Raw genomic sequence first — 16,882 nt, 5'->3', positions numbered from 1 at the left:
CTTTTGGTCTCCTTTAGAATTATGGCAAAAGGTAGTCCTGCCTCTTTCCCAATTCTGTTTTCTAACCAATTGCTCTCTGCTCTTTGCCCTCCTTCCTGGCAGAAAGCCCCAAGGAAAGCTCAGAGCCAACGGGTTCTCCAGCCCCTGTGATTCAGCACAGCTCAGCAACAGCCCCTACCAATGGCCTCAGTGTTCGCTCTGCAGCTGAAGCTGTGGCCACCTCAGTCCTCACTCAGATGGCCAGCCAAAGGACAGAACTGAGCATGCCAATACAATCGCATGTAATCATGACCCCACAGTCCCAGTCTGCGGGCAGATGATGCCTCCTCTGGTGGAGAGGTCCTCAGCCAGAGCTCGCCCGCCCAAGAGCCAAGAGAGATGTCATCTTATCTCCTCCCATCTGCCTTGGACATGGCAATATGGGTCGGGGGGAACTGTGTGTTGTGAGTAATGGACAGATATGGGGCTTTTTAGCCACATGGTCATGTACGTTTGACACCTGTGCTGGGGGCCTCCCAGCCCCAGAGCCTCATAGATCATCCCCCAAGGGTGGGGTTTCTGATGCACCCACAGCCAAAGGCCTTTCCAGATGGTCCGAACAATCACCCCTGCCCCATGCACGTGTATCTGTCTCTTTTAACACTAACCCTTGGCACTTCTAGGTTTGGGGTTTCTCAGTTCCCTCTCTTCCCACTAAGCTGTGGCTGTTACCTTTTTGTTCCTTACTAGCATGCCACTTCCTGCCAGATAGAGGGAGGCTAGATTTGATTTCATATCACCCACTGACCCAGCCCCAGCCACCCCATGGACTCAGGACTCTGTCTCCCATAGCTGCTTATTTCCCCCTGTTTCCTTTTTCCCCTTCCTTAATTCTAGTTAAAACATTCACTTATGGAGAATATAAGGTTACTTTTGATGTATGAAGTAGCAGTATTTTCCAGTTCTTCCATAAGCTTTATTCCTTCTCCCTACCTGCCACCAAAAAAAAAAAAAGCAAAAAGAAAGAAACTCTCAAGAGTTTTAATTCTTTTTCATCTATTTCCAGAGCTATTTGGGTACCTCATTTTGTTGCTTGACTTTATCTAGTGTAGTGGTGGGGTCTTTCCCACCACCCCACTAGGCCTTGGCAACCTCGTTTTGTGGCCTTATTATTAAAGATTGCTTGGTAGTGAAAAGGGAAGGGCCCAGAATCTGACTGGCTGATTCTGTCTCCTCCCCTCCCTCCTTCTTCAGTTTTAATCATCAGGGCAGACAGGAACAAAATATTTCAAAGCTTGGTTCATCAGGTTAGGGATTAGTTGATTCCTTTATGTTTTATAAGAGTTTGCTGGCCAAAGCATACATATTGTCATCTTTGGTCATCTTTCTGCTCCTGTCATCTTTGGTCATCTTTCTGCTCCTACCTCTCCCTCTTCATTCCCCTGTCAACGTTACCCCCCCCCCCACCCCCCATCTCTCTTCTATAACTACTTCAGACACAGCCCTCCTGGAGGCTGTCATGTAGGGGACTCTCGAGTTCCCTTGCTCTACCCCATCTCTCCCCCTCACACATCTGTCTGCTTTTCTGAGCTAAAGTCTTCTGTTCATAAGTGCCCATCACCATCTGGACTATCTTCTTTCTCTTTCACCAGGTTCCTAGCTTAGCCACTAGGTCTTCCAGGTCCTCCAGAGTTTCTTCAACCCATTTCTGCTCTCTTCCCCCTACATGCAGTGCTCCAGGATCTTGAAGCATCATAGCCAAGGTCCTGAGTGGGTTTACTTGAGTATAAGATTGAAAGGAGGGAGGAAGGGAAGAGGGAAAGTACAGAACTGGCCCCCCAGCAAAGGACCCCAGGGTCTGGCCTGGGAAATTGGTGACTATTGCTCTCAACCATTCTTTGAAGAGTTGGGTTGCAGAGGGAGCAGTTCATCTCTCTTGTCCCTGTTTCTTCCACATTAAGGTTTCTCATCTCCCCTGGGCTCTGAACTATGCAGTTTCTACCAGGACCATAGGAAGCAATTCAAAGCCAGAGGCCTGTGGATAGATAGGTCAGCTTTAATTGCCTTTCCGTATGAAACCCTTCCAGTTGTCCCAGAGCCACTTTCTGCCATCTGTGCAAGCCAAGAATGTCCTTCTCTCCATCTTTCCTACCTCCATCTTAAACATACAAAATAACTGCCAGCTTCCTTTCTTATTTTGCCTCCAAAATTCACTGTCACAGGGGAATGAGAAAATGTTTTAAGCTACAAGATTCCGATTTCCTTGAAGTGATATCCTATCCTAGTGAACCAGTCAGGTAGCAGGTTCTGCTGCATTTGTTTTAAATTTCCCCTCCTGCTTTTCAGAGCTGGTGCTGAACAGGCCACACCCCTAAAGACAAAGGAGAGAAAACATGGTTTCCTCATCCTCCACCACCAGGTACCCAACAGGAATAGGCCCTGAAGTGATTCAGACTAGCAAATGTTATGGCAGATGGTCAGGATGCAGGTTACCACATCCAGGGACTTCACTTTTGCCTTTAAAAAGTCACAGCCATAACTTGTGCTCAGGACTTCCCCTTTAGCCGGCTGCTCCCTGGGATTTTCTCCTGCTTTTGTTTCGTTTTTTATTGTCTTGATTTCCCAGTAGCAGCCTTGCCCTAAAGCTTGACTGAGTTTATGGCTCCTAAGGAGCTTTCCTAAGACTCTTGACTATTTTTCTTCTGCCTTCAGTCAAGTGTTTTTACAGTTAAGAATTAATTTGTCACTGCATACATGTCCTGCCAGTCTGTCCCTGTGTTGGGTGACTAATTTATGTAGAGGGTCTTTTTTATTTCTTAGCCCCCATGACTAATTATCTAGTCCTAACTTCATTTTTATCAGTGGGAAGATGTATACGGGACCTCAATGAGGAGCACTGCCAGAACCACAGTAACAAAATGGCACTGAATTAAGGAAGTAGCAGGTCAGAACCCCCCCTAGATAGTTCCTGAGTTGGTTCTCAGTCTCACTAAGGAGGCAGAACAATTGCCTACCCTGAAACTTCTCTAATAGTCAAAGGTAACATCACTTACCTTATTATTGCTACCAGCCAGATCCATCTGGACCAGAACCAAACATCATGGAAGGTGTCACTTGGCCCTTCCTAAAGTCCATGGCCTTCCTAGAGGCCTAAGGGAGGACACTTTCAGAAAGGAGCTGAGTGTATGGTGGGTGTCCTGAATTCATTCACGTGAATACAGGACTCAGACTTCCCACCCCACTCCAATGTGAGTGCTCAATACACAGGCACTCTAGCTAGCTGCCACGTACCCAAGGCCACAGAGGAAGGGGACAGAACCAGGTCTTCTGGTCTGCTCACTTTCTGCCCCATTCCCCTAACAGAAAGCTTGCTTAGAGTTGAAAAGTCTGAGAAAGCCTCCCATACTACTAGAGAGGCCACAAAAAAAAAGTCATGCCCCCTTTACTTACTCTTTTGCTGCTGTTTATGCACCCCAAATCTGACTTCCTTAGCCTTCACCTGCCTCCTTGGCCCCAAGCATTAGACCATGTACTCTAAGTAGTGGTTAAAGAGGGACTGGGCAAACTGAACCTCCTCTCGCTCACTTCTCTATCCCTGTTCCATTGGTTTTGGCTCCTTTCTTGATTCACTGCCCTCTAGCACCACCCATCCTGGTAGATGGAGAGTGCTTAACCCCAAGCATGCTCTATGTACAGCCTGAACCACCAAGCAGACACCAAAAAAATTCTTCCTGTGGTTTCTGGGGCTCCCCTGCTCCACACTGAGAGGCTCCTTAAAGGTGCTAGCCCCTAAGACAGCTATCCCCACCAGTTTTCTCCTTTTTTCATAACTTTCTTCCCATCCCCAAATCATTAATTTTTCATTAATATTGTGCATTGTATACACAGGAAGGAAATATGTTATTTTTTTAATTTCATAACCAGTCTGTTTAGATTCCAGTCTTCCTAGCTATATCACATATGCCTTGTTGATATGCTCTTTCTGCTTTCTTTAGACTTAATGTTTGACGGGGGTGGGGGTGTTTGGAAGAACAGGAAAGGTGGGGATCCTAAGGCAGATTAAAGGACTCCCTCCACCCCACTATAGCCTCCCACAACTCTAGTCATCCCTCTCATAGTACAGGACTGATTTCTCTGTGTCTGTTTGTACACACAAATGTGCATACAGACATAAATTCCCCCACCCCATACCAAGGTGGTTACCCAGCAGGAATGAGCATAGGTGGCTGCTGGCCACCATTACCACCCTCTGCACCAGTTGAGTTGTCTCTCTTTGGGGTAAAGTCTTACCCCAGAATGAGAAAAGGCTGGGGAGAGTAGGGCAGGTTAAAGGAGCTTATGTCCTTTGTAGATGTAGGTTTGTATCATAGCTACTAAGGTTTATTTTTTTAATGGGGGGGGCTAATAGCACAGAGATATCTCACCAGCAGTAGCTACTGGTGAGTGATGTTTTAGCTGTAAGAAGTGGCTATGAGCAATAGTTTCACTGACTTTACCTTAGGGCAGTGGTTCCCAGAATATGGTCCAGGACCAGCAACATCAGTGCCACGATATCTGGGAACTTGTTAGAAATACACATTCTCAGGCCCCATCCCAGACCTATTGAATTACAGACTCTGGGGGCAGGATTTAAAAGCACTCCAAGTGATTCTAATGCACACTAAAGGTTGAGAACCATTTCTTAGGGATAAGCTGGCAAAGTATTACAGGTGTGGAGGATATTTCAAATACATATTTTGCCTTTGCGCTAACATTCTTCCATTTCTTTCAGTCTCTTCCTCCATTCCCATTAAAGTAATCCCCATCATATCACTGATCTCAAAATCTAGATTTGTCTTCTTTCTAGTCGTATCCCTAAAACCATGCATTGGTCTGGACAGGAGTTGTCCCATATTCCCTTGCAGACTGGTCACTCCATGTTCTCTGTTACAATAAGGACCAGCCAGAGCTTCAGCTGTCCCGTTCCTCCCCGCACAACACACACACCTTTCAGGCAGGGAGGAGATGAGCCTCCAGCCCCAAGAGTGGAGGCTGCCACATCCTAACATAGTATCTATTGAAAAGGAAGCAGTGTGTATCTATGATTATATCTCTGATCATCTATATATTTTTGACATGTAGCAACACCTCTCCATCTTATCAAGGAACTCGGTCTGGGTCTCCCCAGTGCCCAGTGGTGGCCTTTGACAGGTAGGAGGATGCAGTGCTACAGGCTATTTTGTTTTTTGTTACAAAACTGTCTTTTCCCTTTTCCCCTCCACCTGATTCAGCATGATCCCTGTGAGCTGGTTCTCACAATCTCCCGGGACGGGGCTGAGGCAGGGGCTTCGCTCTATTCTCCCTAACCATACTGTCTTTTCCCCCTTGCCACTTAGCAGTTATCCCCCCAGCCATGCCCTCTCCCTCCCTTCCTTGCCCTGGCATATATTGTGCCTTATTTATGCTGCAAATATAACATTAAACTATCAAGTGAACCACTGTTATGTCTGATGCTTCACTCCTCTATCCACAGGCCCCGTTGTCCACTCTTCTGGGAGGTCACTGGCCTTTCACGTCTGTCATCTTCCTCACTCCCCCATTTCTTAGGACAGAAGGAACAGGGATTCTTGTCTTTTTATGCAGGGGAGACACAGCCTATAGAAGGTGGATGATTTCTATAAATTACAAAGTATGACAGAAGGCCCGGGACAAAGCTCCTGTGGACTGCCTTGGAGACAAAGGCCGTTGGCATCCTGGCAGCAGCACTCACCAGGAAACTTAGTATGTGCTTTATGTGGATGGTGGGTGGGAGAGTTGCTGATGGCAAATGGCCTTTTACTTTTCAGTGTTTTGTTGCCAACCCCCACCCAACCATTAAAAAAAAGTTGCCATTGTGACCAGGGAGCACACACACAAAGACAGTATAGCTTTCTATGGTAAAGAGGAGGCTGGTCTGGAAATGAGGGGCAGAGTTTATTTAGAAGCAGGTAAGAAAACCAGGCATGGTGGCTCATGCCTGTAATCCTAGCACTTTGGGAGGCTGAGGCGGGTGGATCACCTGAGATCAGGAATTCAAGACCAGCCTGGCCAACATGGAGAAACCCCGTCTCTACTAAAAATACAAAAATTAGCCAGGCGTGGTGGCACATGCCTGTAGTCCCAGCTACTCAGGAGGCTGAGGCAGGAGAATTGCTTGAACCTGGGAGGCAGAGGTTGCAGTGAGCTGAGATCACGCCATTGCACTCCAGCCTGGGCAACAAGAGTGAAACTCCATCTCAAAACAAACAAAAAAAAAGAAGCGGGTAAGAGTTCACAAGAAAAACAGGTAATGCTCAGAGACTATGGGAATCAGGAAGACATGTAGGGAAATCACAGATAATTTATTGCATCTGTATATTCCTTTATAATTAACATCACAAATGAGAACAATGAGCCAGGCTGAAGAATTTGACAAAAGAGATAGCAGGTGTCTCTGGAGTTTCCCAGTAGGAGAGAAGTGATTTAAGAAGCTATCTGTGACTGGTGTTTGGTAGACACTTGACACAAATAGCCTGTGCCTCCTGAGGAGAGCAGGAAAGGCAGTGGTGGTCTTCACTGTGTTGTGGCCAAGAGCACATGGGGGTCCAGATAAGGGTAAGAGAGGAAATTGCTAAAAGCCAAATACCAAAGCCCAGATTATGAGGTTTTGGAGGTGGGAATGCACTCTGAAAACTGGGCAGTTTACCAAATTAGGGGAATCAACCCATTCCAACTTCAAAGGAGACCAGTCACCTCCATCCTAGACACAGGAAGCCCCCTAGACCAGCCTCTTTCTGAATGCAGCTCATCCGGGAGCCACTTGTAATTGATGTTTAAAGAAATACTAGAAGCAGCAGGATGGTAAACATGGAGTGTCTGCCCTATGCTACATGGAATGGTAGATTGCTTTACTGTTCACCTCGTGATAACAGGAATAGTCGCTTCATTTTATTGATGATGAATTGAGGTTTAGCCAAGTCACACAGTGACGTTCAAGAGCTAGGATTACAACTGAGTTCTGTCTGACCCAGAGCCAGCTCTGCAGTGTCCCATCCACCCTCACACTGCTGCTTCTCTGGACCTCTGTCAGATAGGAGCAGACAAGGATCATACTGGGATGCAGCAGCTACTGCCCACAGAAAAGCCATCTTCCCATGTCTTTGATACTCCCTTTTAAGAAGTGGTAAACTGGCCGGGCGCAGTGGCTCATGCCTGTAATCTCAATACTTTGGGGGTCCCAAGCGGCGGATCACCTGAGGTCGGGAGTTCAAGACCAGCTTGACCAACATGGAGAAACCCCATCTCTACTAAAAATACAAAACTAGCTAGGTGCGGTGGCGCATGCCTGTAATCCCAGCTACTCGGGAGGTTAAGGCAGGAGAATCACTTGAACCTGGGAGGCAGAGGTTGCAGTGAGCTGAGATCAAGCCATTGCACTCCAGCCTGGGCAACATGAGCAAAACTCCATCTCAAAAAACAAGTGAAACTACAAGATGCCATGATGATGAATGTCAGGTCTATGCTTGGGACCAACCATGAGACAAAGCTTACAAAAAGGTTTACCCTGGCTTAGTCTGCATTAATAGAAATACGGTATCTGGAGCATCCAGATCCAAACTGCTGTGATCTGCATATCTAAAGGATAAGTTGGTTCCTAGATGCCTTGCCTTAAAGAGTGGGGTGCTTCCCCTTGAGCAAAAAAGACTGGAGTGGGCTGGGTGTGGTGGCTCAGCCTGTCATCCCAACACTTTGGGAGGCCAAGGCGGGTATATTGCTTGAGGTCAGGAGTTCAAGACCAGCCTGGCCAACATGGTGAAACCCCAGCTCTACTAAAAACACAAAAATTAGCCAGGCATAGTGGTGTGTGCCTATAATCCCAGCTACTTGGGAGGCTGAGGCAGGAGAATCACCTGAACCCGGGAGGCAGAGGTTGCAGTGAGCCGAGATCACACCACTGCACTCTAGCCTGGGTGACCGAGCCAGACTCGATCTCAAAAAAAGACTGGAGTAGAAGAATGAACTCTGTCTTCAAAAATATGAAGAGCTTTTACACATGAAAGAGATGAGAGATGTTCTGTTGAGACTTAATGGAGCAAACTAAGACCCCCAGTAGAAGTCACAGGAAGCCCAAATCCCCCTCAGCACAAGGATAAATATGTCTGAAGACTGTCTGAGGAGACGATAAGTTCCCTGACTGGGGCACGTGAGGTAATCACAGCTAACGTTTTGAGGATACCTGTTCTATGCCAGCTGTTTTACTGAATGGATTACAAAAAGTATGTGAAGTAATGCATACCCTAGGAAGGAGTTCCTTGTAAAATGGGCCCATGTTTTAGGTGAGGAAACTGAAGCTCAGAGTGGGAGACAACTTGCTCAAGCAGGGGCCAGGGCCTTTATGTCTTGGCTCTTCCTCGGCACAGGCTAGAGACCCACACTGGTGGGGATTCTCAGAAATGGACTCGAGGATTAGAAGGAACCTGCACCATATGGCTTTGAAGGCCTCTCCCTGAGGATTAGTGATTCTGATTTTTCTTTTTTTTTTTTTTTTTTTTTTTTTTTGAGATGGAGTCTCGCTCTGTCGCCCAGGCTGGAGTGCAGTGGCTGGATCTCAGCTCACTGCAAGCTCCGCCTCCCGGGTTTACGCCATTCTCCTGCCTCAGCCTCCCAAGTAGCTGGGACCACAGGCACCCGCCACCTCGCCCGGCTAGTTTTTTGTATTTTTTTTAGTAGAGACGGGGTTTCACCGTGTTAGCCAGGATGGTCTCGATCTCCTGACCTCGTGATCCGCCCGTCTCGGCCTCCGAAAGTGCTGGGATTACAGGCTTGAGCCACCGCGCCCGGCCCTGATTTTTCTTAAGACAGGATTCGAGGCTACTCTAGTATGTGAGAGCCAGAGCCAGGCAGAGGCTGTGGTGACCAGAGTTGGGGGCAGAATGATAGTCCAACCCCATAGTAGCCTGCTCCTGTCTTTCTGGGACTCCCTAGAGTCTGGACCCTAGCACCTCCACTCAGCCTCACCCTCCTCACTTCCTCTGCAGAGGTCTATTCTAGGAAAAGGAAATGGCCGGAGCTGGCAGTGAGGAGCTGTGACCACAGGGTGGCAGCAGTGCTTCAGCTGTGGAGGACGACTCTGTAGCAAGGGCAATGAGGCCAGTCCGAAGCAGTGCTCTCTAGTGAAGATGAGGCTCTGTCTGCAAAGATTTGAAGCCACACCCATTCAGTGGGCTCCAAAACCCTGTAGCCTCCTTCTATATCTTAATGGTTTTTCTTTTTTTTTGAGACAGAGTTTCTCTCTTTTTGCCCAGGCTGGAGTGTAGTGGTGCCATCTCAGCTCGCTGCAACCTCTGACTCCCGGGTTCAAGCGATTCTCCTGCCTCAGCCTCCTGAGTAGCTGGGACTACAGGCACCCGCCGCCACCCCCAGCTAATTTTTGTATTTTTATAGAGACAGGGTTTCACCATGTTGGCCAGGCTGGTCTCAAACTCCTGACCTCAAGTGATCCACCCACCTTGGTCTCCCAAAGTGCTGGGGTTACAGGTGCAAGCCACTGCACCGGCCAAAAAAAATTTTTTTTAATTAAAAAAAAAAAAAAAGATACAAGTTGGGCATGATGGTTCACACCTGTGTAGTCCCAGCTACTTGGGAGGCTGAGGCAGGAGAATCGCTTGAACCCGGGAGCCAGAGGTTGCAGTGAGCCGAGACCGCACCACTGCACTCCAGCCTGGGCAAAAAGAGTGAAACTCTGTCTCAAAAAGAAAAAAAAAAAGTTAAATTCTCTGCACCATCATGAAGTTGAATATATTTTTTATCCACAGGCAAATCTGAGTAGCCTCCAAGAGGCACACAAGCAGAGGATAGGCTGTGTGGCCCTGCCTGGTCATCCTGACAGACTCTGACCCTGGCTCTTCCTACTCCTCTTCCACTCCAGGACATCCTACTTAACTAATCCTGACATGAGTTTCTTGTGCTTTAGTCTACAAGTTAGGAAAGAGGGGAAGTGATAAACTGAAGCTCTCCAACCTGTTGAGGGATTAGGGGTTCTTGTAAGGCTCCCCAGGGCCTAGCTCTGACAAAGCGTCTGCAACTAATGACGCTTCTTGAGCTCTGGAGACAGGATTTATGCATCTAATAAAGTCTGTAACTCCAGGCTTAGGGGCCTGGGGCAGGAGGCTGAGAGCATGAAGTCCTGGGGGTGCCATGGGAGGAGATCCCAGGTGGCTCCTAATGAGCCCTGCATTTCCATTTGCCTGCTCTAGATTCCCCTAAGGCTACTGTGAGGCTGGGGGTGGGGGGGACAGCAGGTATAAGAGGCTGGGGTGGCTGTAGGAGGGTGGATGGCAGCATGGATTCTAGGCAGGCTGCTGCACTGCTGGTGCTGCTGCTGTTAATAGACCAGGGCTGTGCTGAAGGGCCAGGAGGCCAGCAAGACCACCAGCTCCCCGCGGTAAGTGTGTGTCCCATCCCCATATCACCATTGCCTCTACCTCGGTTGAGACTTGTGCTCTAGGTTCTGATACTTTCTCTGGCTGCCAAGGTTGCCATTAGGTCCTCACATCTGAGGAAATGGTTCTGCAGCCTCCTACCCCTTGCCCCTGGAAGCCAGTCCCTTCCCTTTGTGATTTACATGTCCAGGGTATTTGCCCATCTTCCTTCCCTGACACCCCCTTGGCACAGGAGGAAGACAGTGAACCCCTCCCGCCACAGGATGCCCAGACCTCTGGGTCACTGTTGCGCTACCTGCTCCAGGCAATGGAGAGACCTGGCCGGAGCCAAGCCTTCCTGTTTCAGCCCCAGAGGTGAGTCTGAAAGGGACACAAGCATGGCAAGGGGTTGGGGGTAGAAAGGGCAGGAGACAGAGGACGAGGAGAAGGAAGGGGGCTAGAGAAGAGAGACTGCAGGGACCTGAGGACAAATCTTTCCTAAGGTTTGGCAGAAATACCCGGGGATCCTGGAGCAATGAACGGCTGAGTCCCCGGGCTGGAGAGGGGCTGAATTCCCAGTTCTGGAGCCTGGCTGCCCCTCAACGCTTTGGGAAGAAGTGACATGTCATCCCTTGATATGTTTGCATGCAAGGCCCACACCCAAAAGTGTCAATATTTGCCCCCCAAATAAAGTTGTCTGGCTTCTGAATCCATGTGTGTCTGTGTGAGACTTTACAGGGCTGGGTGGAAGCCCAAGAGCAAGAACCACTGCCCTTCCCTCTCCACCAAACCCAGCCCTCCAACAAGGCAGCCGACAACATTCCAGGAGGCCAGTGCACCCAGCCTCCTCCCACCAGAAAGGAAAACATGAGAATGGCTGGGACAGGAGCTCAGGGAAGGCACACAAAAGTCATGTGGTGACCTCCTCTGCTATCCACACTGCTCAGGAAACAAGAGAAGGGCTTAAAAATCTACAAAGCAGCATATTTATTCCAGGCTCTAGTAGACAGCCCCGATTTCATTCCCATTCATCATCACCAATAAAATGAGGACAAATCCTGGGCTGGCTGAGGCCCTGTGGTCCTTGGCTCCTTGCCCTGTGCCTTCTCAGCCTCAAGGCAGGCAGTCTGTGTCAGAGGTAGAGATGGTACCCACAGAGGGTACCAGAGCTGCGCAGATACATGAGCCCAGACGCAGAAAGAGCAGGGAGCAAAGGGTGCACATCCATGAGTCCAGCTGGGGCTTCACTTGCTGCCTGCCATGATCTTGAGGTACTGCAGGGCACGGCGGGCAGCCTCACCACGGGCTGCCTCCCTGGTGGTTGCAGAGCCATGACACACAGTGGCCGGCTGGGTGGACAGTTCCACCAGGCACTGGCAGAGTCCACTCAGGCTCAGTTCCTCTGGAGAGCAAGAGAGAGGAGGGAGGCGATGTTGGGTGGGGAGGTAGCCCTGGGGAGGGGTGCGTTCACGTCATCATCACCCCCTTCTACTTGCTCCAGTCCAGCCCCCACCAGCCCCTGGCTCACTCCCCAGCTAGCCATACCAATATCCAGGTAGCTGACATGGAAGGCCTGCTCCTCAGAGAGCTCACTGAGGACACGGCAGCAGGCAGGGCCCAGGGCACCCAGGGAGCCCAGGGAGCAACTGCGGAGGGACAGGATCTTCTCTCCCACTGAATTTCGTAGAGAATCCCAGGTGCAACCTGGGCCCCGGTTTCGAAGACCATCCAGGCGGGAGCCCACACCCTGTCAAGATGGGAACAGTGAGAAAGATGAAGCGAGAGACTGTGGGACCCAGGCATTGAAATATTCAACGTCAAAGGAGAACAAAGAATGCTTCCTCCAGCTTGCCTCCCCCCACTCAATCCCTGGGTGGCCCCTTCTAACTACCAGGTCCTGGGCCAGATAGCCAAGCATCCTTCCTCATCCCAGTAACAGAGCTACAGAGCGGGCCTACAGTCAAGGCTGAGTCGGCCCCAGGAACCCTAGGTCTGGTAGGAAAAGTGTGGTAGAAGCAGGCCTAGGACCCAGAGAGGCTCACTGCTGAGTCACAGACCCAAGTCCCTGGAGCCCTGCCCTGGCATGGAGGATGGGCCATGGTGCCCAGCCCACATGAGCCACTCACAATGGAGAAGTGGTCATCATCAGGCTCCACCTCATTGCCATCCCGGGCATCCAGAGGCACCGTGTGCACTCGAAGCAGCATTTTGGCCGCCGCATTCCGCTTTGCCAATTTTTTGGAAGTGCCACTCCCTGCATGTGGAGAGAGGGCTGCTGGATTATGATTCCCCACAGACCCAGCGCTTTCACCCAGGTCATACTTGGATTAAGGGTCCCCCCAGAATGTCAACTGGAAAGGGGAACTCAGGACCTGCCCGTGCACCTGAGAACCTGGTCGGCCAGGGAGAAGGGGACAGATAGGGTGCCAAGAAGCTAAAAGGAAGGGGCTGAGCCAGGGACTGTAAAGCTAAGAGAGCAAGGGGTGTAGCAGAGTGAGGCTAGGAGCTGCTCTGGGGCTGGGGCCAGAGTGCTGCGGGAGAGGAGCTGTGAGAACCCCCTCCTGCCGGGTTACCAATCTCAATGAAACGCTCCACTCGGCAGGTCATGGTGAATTCTTTGCGGTGGGCTGGTCCGGACTCCTGGGTCACTGTGTACTCTGGCAACCGCCAGCCTTTCTGCACCACCAGCTCCTTGGAAGGGAGACACAGGGTGCATGAGGCTGAGTGAAAAAAGGCTTCTCACACCCACGCTGGTCCCCACGCAGGAGCCTCAGACTCTAGGTGAGAGGAAGGAGAGAGGGGGGTGGAAAGGGCCTCAGTACGGGGAACTGCCCCCACCCCCAAACACACATAACCTTCCCTCATGGCCCCTGGCTCAAAGGAAGACAGGCATGCATGCGAAATGAGGATGGGGCACACCTGCAAAGCACCAACGGGATTGCACTCAGACTGCTGAGGGGAGACAGGGGGCTGCAGTTCCATGGGGGGGCTCCTGAAGGAAAAAGGGCATAGGGCCAAAGTTGAGGTGAAGGGTTCCATCTGAGCCTGCCCATGAGCTCCAAGCCTAACCACTACTTTAGATTCCCGACTACCAATCTCCTGATTCCCACCGGGCAGGCAGCTGTCTGTCCACACATCAAGCCTGCTCCCTCCTGCTCTAGCCGGCTTCCTTCCCCCTCCCACTCAAGGGAGGCCTTCTCCAGGCCTTAGCCCATTTCCAATCTGGAACACTTGTGTATCATCCAAGCCAGGACAGTGGGAGAAGAGCTGTATTTCCAGTCCCAGAAGTGCCTGATGGGCCTCAAACACAGAACTGACATGTGGTCAACCCAGAAGAAAATGGGGCCTGTGAGACCCTTAAATATGGTCGAACATCATCCATAAGGCTATCTGAAAATCACAAATGACCTTCTGTCCCAAGAGCTTACCCCAGCTGCTGTGATTTCTTCAAGTTCTGGTTCCCAACTATTCCATTCTGTATATTCTCAGACTTCCTCATGCCTGACCAGCCTGGGTCCAAAGACTGAGGAGCCAAAAACCAGAACCCCTTCCTCCACCCACCTCAGGCAGTCAGGGAACACAGATACCTGGTTAGGACAACAGATGGAACTGGGGTAGCAGCTGCTGCAGTAGTAAAAATCGGAATGTCCTCAGGCAGTGAAGAGTCTAGGGGAGAAAAAGAACTTCCCGAGGGGAAGGGGGCCTTTGATTCACACCCATGTATAGGGGGAAGAGAGGGGTTGGGGACCCACGTCCTCCTGACCTCCCGATCCCCTAAGAGAACTTCCAAATTGAGCCAAAGAATCAGGGAGGCTCAACCAACAGCTTCCTCCTGGGATCCTTTGCCGCCTAACACCGGCAAAAAGACTGAGAAAAGAGGGTCTCTTTGTACCAAAGAACCAGAGGAGCAACAAACTCCAACCTGCGCGTGAAGGAAGGACATCTTGCTAGAACAAGGAGGTATGTTGGGGAGCAACTCCCTTTAGCCTCAGCCTCCACCCCTCTCCCTCCATAACCCAGGTCCCAATCTACTGCCACAACCCCTCTATGGGGCTAACCAACCCCTCCACCCCAAGAATTCTTCATAGCAGCAGACGCCCTGGAAGACCCTGTTCAGGTCCAGAGGGACTCTCAGGAAGAGGCCAGGTCAGGGTGGCTAAGTGTCACCTGGCCAGGCCTGGTGGCAGAGGGGGTGGTGCAGGGCCTGGGTTCCTTGAAGGGCTTCTGGGATGCCTCGGTTCCTCCCTCACCTGCTGTCCTCCAGGGCCGGCTCCAGCATGCTCCCCCCTTTGAGGTGTTTGAGGGCCACCTCAGCTGCCTTGTGCTTGGCTGCCTTCTTGCTGGGGCCCTGACCTGAGAGAGGGGGCATGGGCAATACTGGAGGTCACTGGAAGGATGGGAGAGAAACCAGCATCCCACAGCCTCTCTCCTCAGAGCCAGTGGGAATCAATCAAGCCCCTTCTGACCAAACACCCCCTGCTGAAGACTGGAAGTGTTTCACTAATTGCTAGAAGGAAGAGCCCTTATCTTTCCATTAGCTTCCAGAATTAAGTCATGCCAAGCAGGACTTCTGAGCTCAAACGCCTTGGGTGGACTTCTGAACTCAAATGCTTTAATTTCCTTTGCAAAGCACTTTCTTTTCCCTCAATAAAAACAGAGAGCTGGAATAAGAGACAGTAGGCTCTGGAGTAAAAGCCCCACTCAGCCACATACTAGGCATGTGACCATGCACCAGCCATTTACTATCTCAAATACTCAGTTTCCTCATATTCAACATGGGCGGGTGGGGGGAGGAGTGGGGGGGGGATACTGCCACCTACATCACTGGTTAGACTGAGGTTTAAAATTAAATGGGAATTTGGTTAAGCACCGGGAACAGAGCCCAGCATGCCAGGCACTCACTCCCCCAAATACTCCACTGGGATTTCAGTTATCTTCTCTTCCTTTTCCTCTAGGGTGATGTGGCAGTCCTGATCGATCCTCTAACTCTCCCACGTCCTACCCACCTTCTCACAGCCCTGTTCTCCCAATCCAGTCAGTAGCTTTTCCCCTGAAATCTCTCCTTCCCTCACTGGCCTTGAAGAAAAGGACTGTGAAGAAAGAGACTCCAAGAAACAAAGCCATGGGGACCTGCAAATGCACACCCCAGCCAGGCTGCCCAAGCCTTCCTCACCAGTGCAGCTGGTGTCGCCAACGGTGACCCGGAAGGTGAAATTAGGCTGGTGGGCTTGGCCCTCGGCTTTGAGAAGGTCGTACACAGGCGTCTTCCCTATTCTGGTCCCATACTCCTGCAGAAGGCTGATCGGGGTCTTGCCTGGGTTGGCGGCCAGCATTTGCTCTATACTGGGGGAAGGGGCACAGACCCATATCACACCTCCCCTCTCTGCACCCACCTGGCCAAGCACTTCCATACCAGACCTAGGCACATTATGGGGGACATAGGGTCCAACGAACCCCAGGCAGTCTAGCATCCATTGGCTGGGTTCCAAGTGTAGGTGCAGGCTGGAAGAGTAGGGCCCACTACCTCAAAGCAAGGGGGGAAGAATGCACTGCTCCTGCCTCAGTTAAGGTGGGCACGATCCTGTGCCCCATGCAGGTTGAAAGTGCATACCCCCTGACACAGTGCAAGCCAGGAACCCAGTACCCACCAAATGCACTGAATGGGGGGGCATAAAGCCCAGTGTTCCAGTGCAGTCTGGGAACCGGGCCAACCCCAAACTATTTAGAGCTGAAGGCAGCAGCCACTGCCCCGGTGCACGCCGGGAACCACTGCCCACTGCCCCAGTGCTTGCCGGGAACAACCCTCAGGCCAGGTGCATGCTGGGGCCGCGCCGCTACTCCCTCCGCACGGCCCCACGCTTTTTGCCCAGAAGGAATCGGTACGAGGCGGCTCACCTAGGCAGCCCGCAGCCCGTGGTAATGCCGGAGCCTTGCTCCTCTTCACTCATTCCCTCCTCCGTCCCCGCGGGCGCCACCGTGACTGCAGCCTCCACGCGCCCCAATACACCGCCGACGAGCTAGGGCCGGGGCCAAGCCCGGAGTCGCGGCCGGTAGGGCCCGCCGAGGGGCACGCTGGGATATGGAGTCCCCCGCCCACCCTACTTCATGAGCCTCCATCTGGAGGGGAGCTATCCGCCCCACAACCCTCCGCGTGGCTCGCCCGGGCCGGCTGCACCGCCTTCTGGGAGGAGCGGGCTCTCCGCAGTCGCTTCTCGAGAAGGCTGTATTTTTTTGTTTGTAATACCGTCCCGCCTCCTTCCTTCCGCGCCCCCTCTCTCCCGGGCCGTGAGGCTGTGGACATGCGTACTAGCGGAGGGGAAGCCGCTGGGTAGCGGGGCGGTAAGGACTCACTTGGGCACGGACCCTTTTGGATCCCGAGAAAACTACAGAACCCAGGAGCCCGCGCGCCATCTTTGCCGCAGCTGGAGGGGCAGGGTCAAGCACGCACGAGAAGCTTCGTGTTGTCATTGGTTACTCCCATTGCG

The 16,882-nt window shown here is 51.4% G+C and overlaps 3 protein-coding genes across 15 annotated transcripts in view; 2 read left to right on the top strand and 1 right to left on the bottom strand.

Moving 5' to 3' along the window:
- The window catches only part of LOC103238406 (cyclic AMP-dependent transcription factor ATF-7), a 119,255-nt gene extending 113,798 nt beyond the window's left edge, over positions 1 to 5,457 (top strand). For 8 of the 9 annotated variants that reach the window (XM_008003468.3, XM_008003467.3, XM_037997003.2 and 5 more), the window contains one exon: positions 103 to 5,457. In XM_008003468.3, coding sequence (XP_008001659.1) covers positions 103 to 320 — 218 coding nt within the window. In that variant the 3' untranslated portion in view covers positions 321 to 5,457. The remainder of the gene's footprint in view (positions 1 to 102) is intronic. The other variant, XR_005239975.2, reaches the window with a different exon arrangement.
- A 4,856-nt stretch (positions 5,458 to 10,313) lies between these two features.
- Positions 10,314 to 11,106, top strand: NPFF (neuropeptide FF-amide peptide precursor). 2 transcript variants are annotated; one of them, XM_008003461.2, is made up of 3 exons: positions 10,314 to 10,420; positions 10,651 to 10,772; positions 10,901 to 11,106. In XM_008003461.2, exons 1-3 carry the CDS (start codon positions 10,319 to 10,321, stop codon positions 11,016 to 11,018), a joined length of 342 nt encoding a protein of 113 aa, XP_008001652.1. In that variant the 5' UTR covers positions 10,314 to 10,318; the 3' UTR covers positions 11,019 to 11,106. The 2 variants fall into 2 exon arrangements, with proteins under 2 accessions (XP_008001652.1, XP_008001651.1); XM_008003460.3 differs by having other exon boundaries at positions 10,314 to 10,772.
- Positions 11,107 to 11,360: 254 nt separating this feature from the next.
- Positions 11,361 to 16,813, bottom strand: TARBP2 (TARBP2 subunit of RISC loading complex). Of its 4 annotated transcripts, none has more exons than XM_008003426.3 (9): positions 16,293 to 16,813; positions 15,571 to 15,740; positions 14,648 to 14,750; positions 13,985 to 14,080; positions 13,317 to 13,389; positions 12,971 to 13,088; positions 12,524 to 12,651; positions 11,943 to 12,144; positions 11,361 to 11,799 (listed from the first exon to the last, which is right to left on the bottom strand). In XM_008003426.3, exons 1-9 carry the CDS (start codon positions 16,343 to 16,345, stop codon positions 11,642 to 11,644), a joined length of 1,101 nt encoding a protein of 366 aa, XP_008001617.1. In that variant the 5' UTR covers positions 16,346 to 16,813; the 3' UTR covers positions 11,361 to 11,641. The 4 variants fall into 4 exon arrangements, with proteins under 4 accessions (XP_008001617.1, XP_008001619.1, XP_008001618.1 ...); XM_008003428.3 differs by having other exon boundaries at positions 15,571 to 15,735; XM_008003427.3 differs by lacking the exon at positions 16,293 to 16,813 and adding an exon at positions 16,046 to 16,173.
- Positions 16,814 to 16,882: the final 69 nt, after the last annotated feature.

This window comes from Chlorocebus sabaeus, chromosome 11 (genome assembly GCF_047675955.1).
Source record: "Chlorocebus sabaeus isolate Y175 chromosome 11, mChlSab1.0.hap1, whole genome shotgun sequence".
NCBI classification, from domain to species: Eukaryota; Metazoa; Chordata; class Mammalia; order Primates; family Cercopithecidae; genus Chlorocebus; species Chlorocebus sabaeus.
This window is presented reverse-complemented; position numbering and strand designations above follow the sequence as displayed.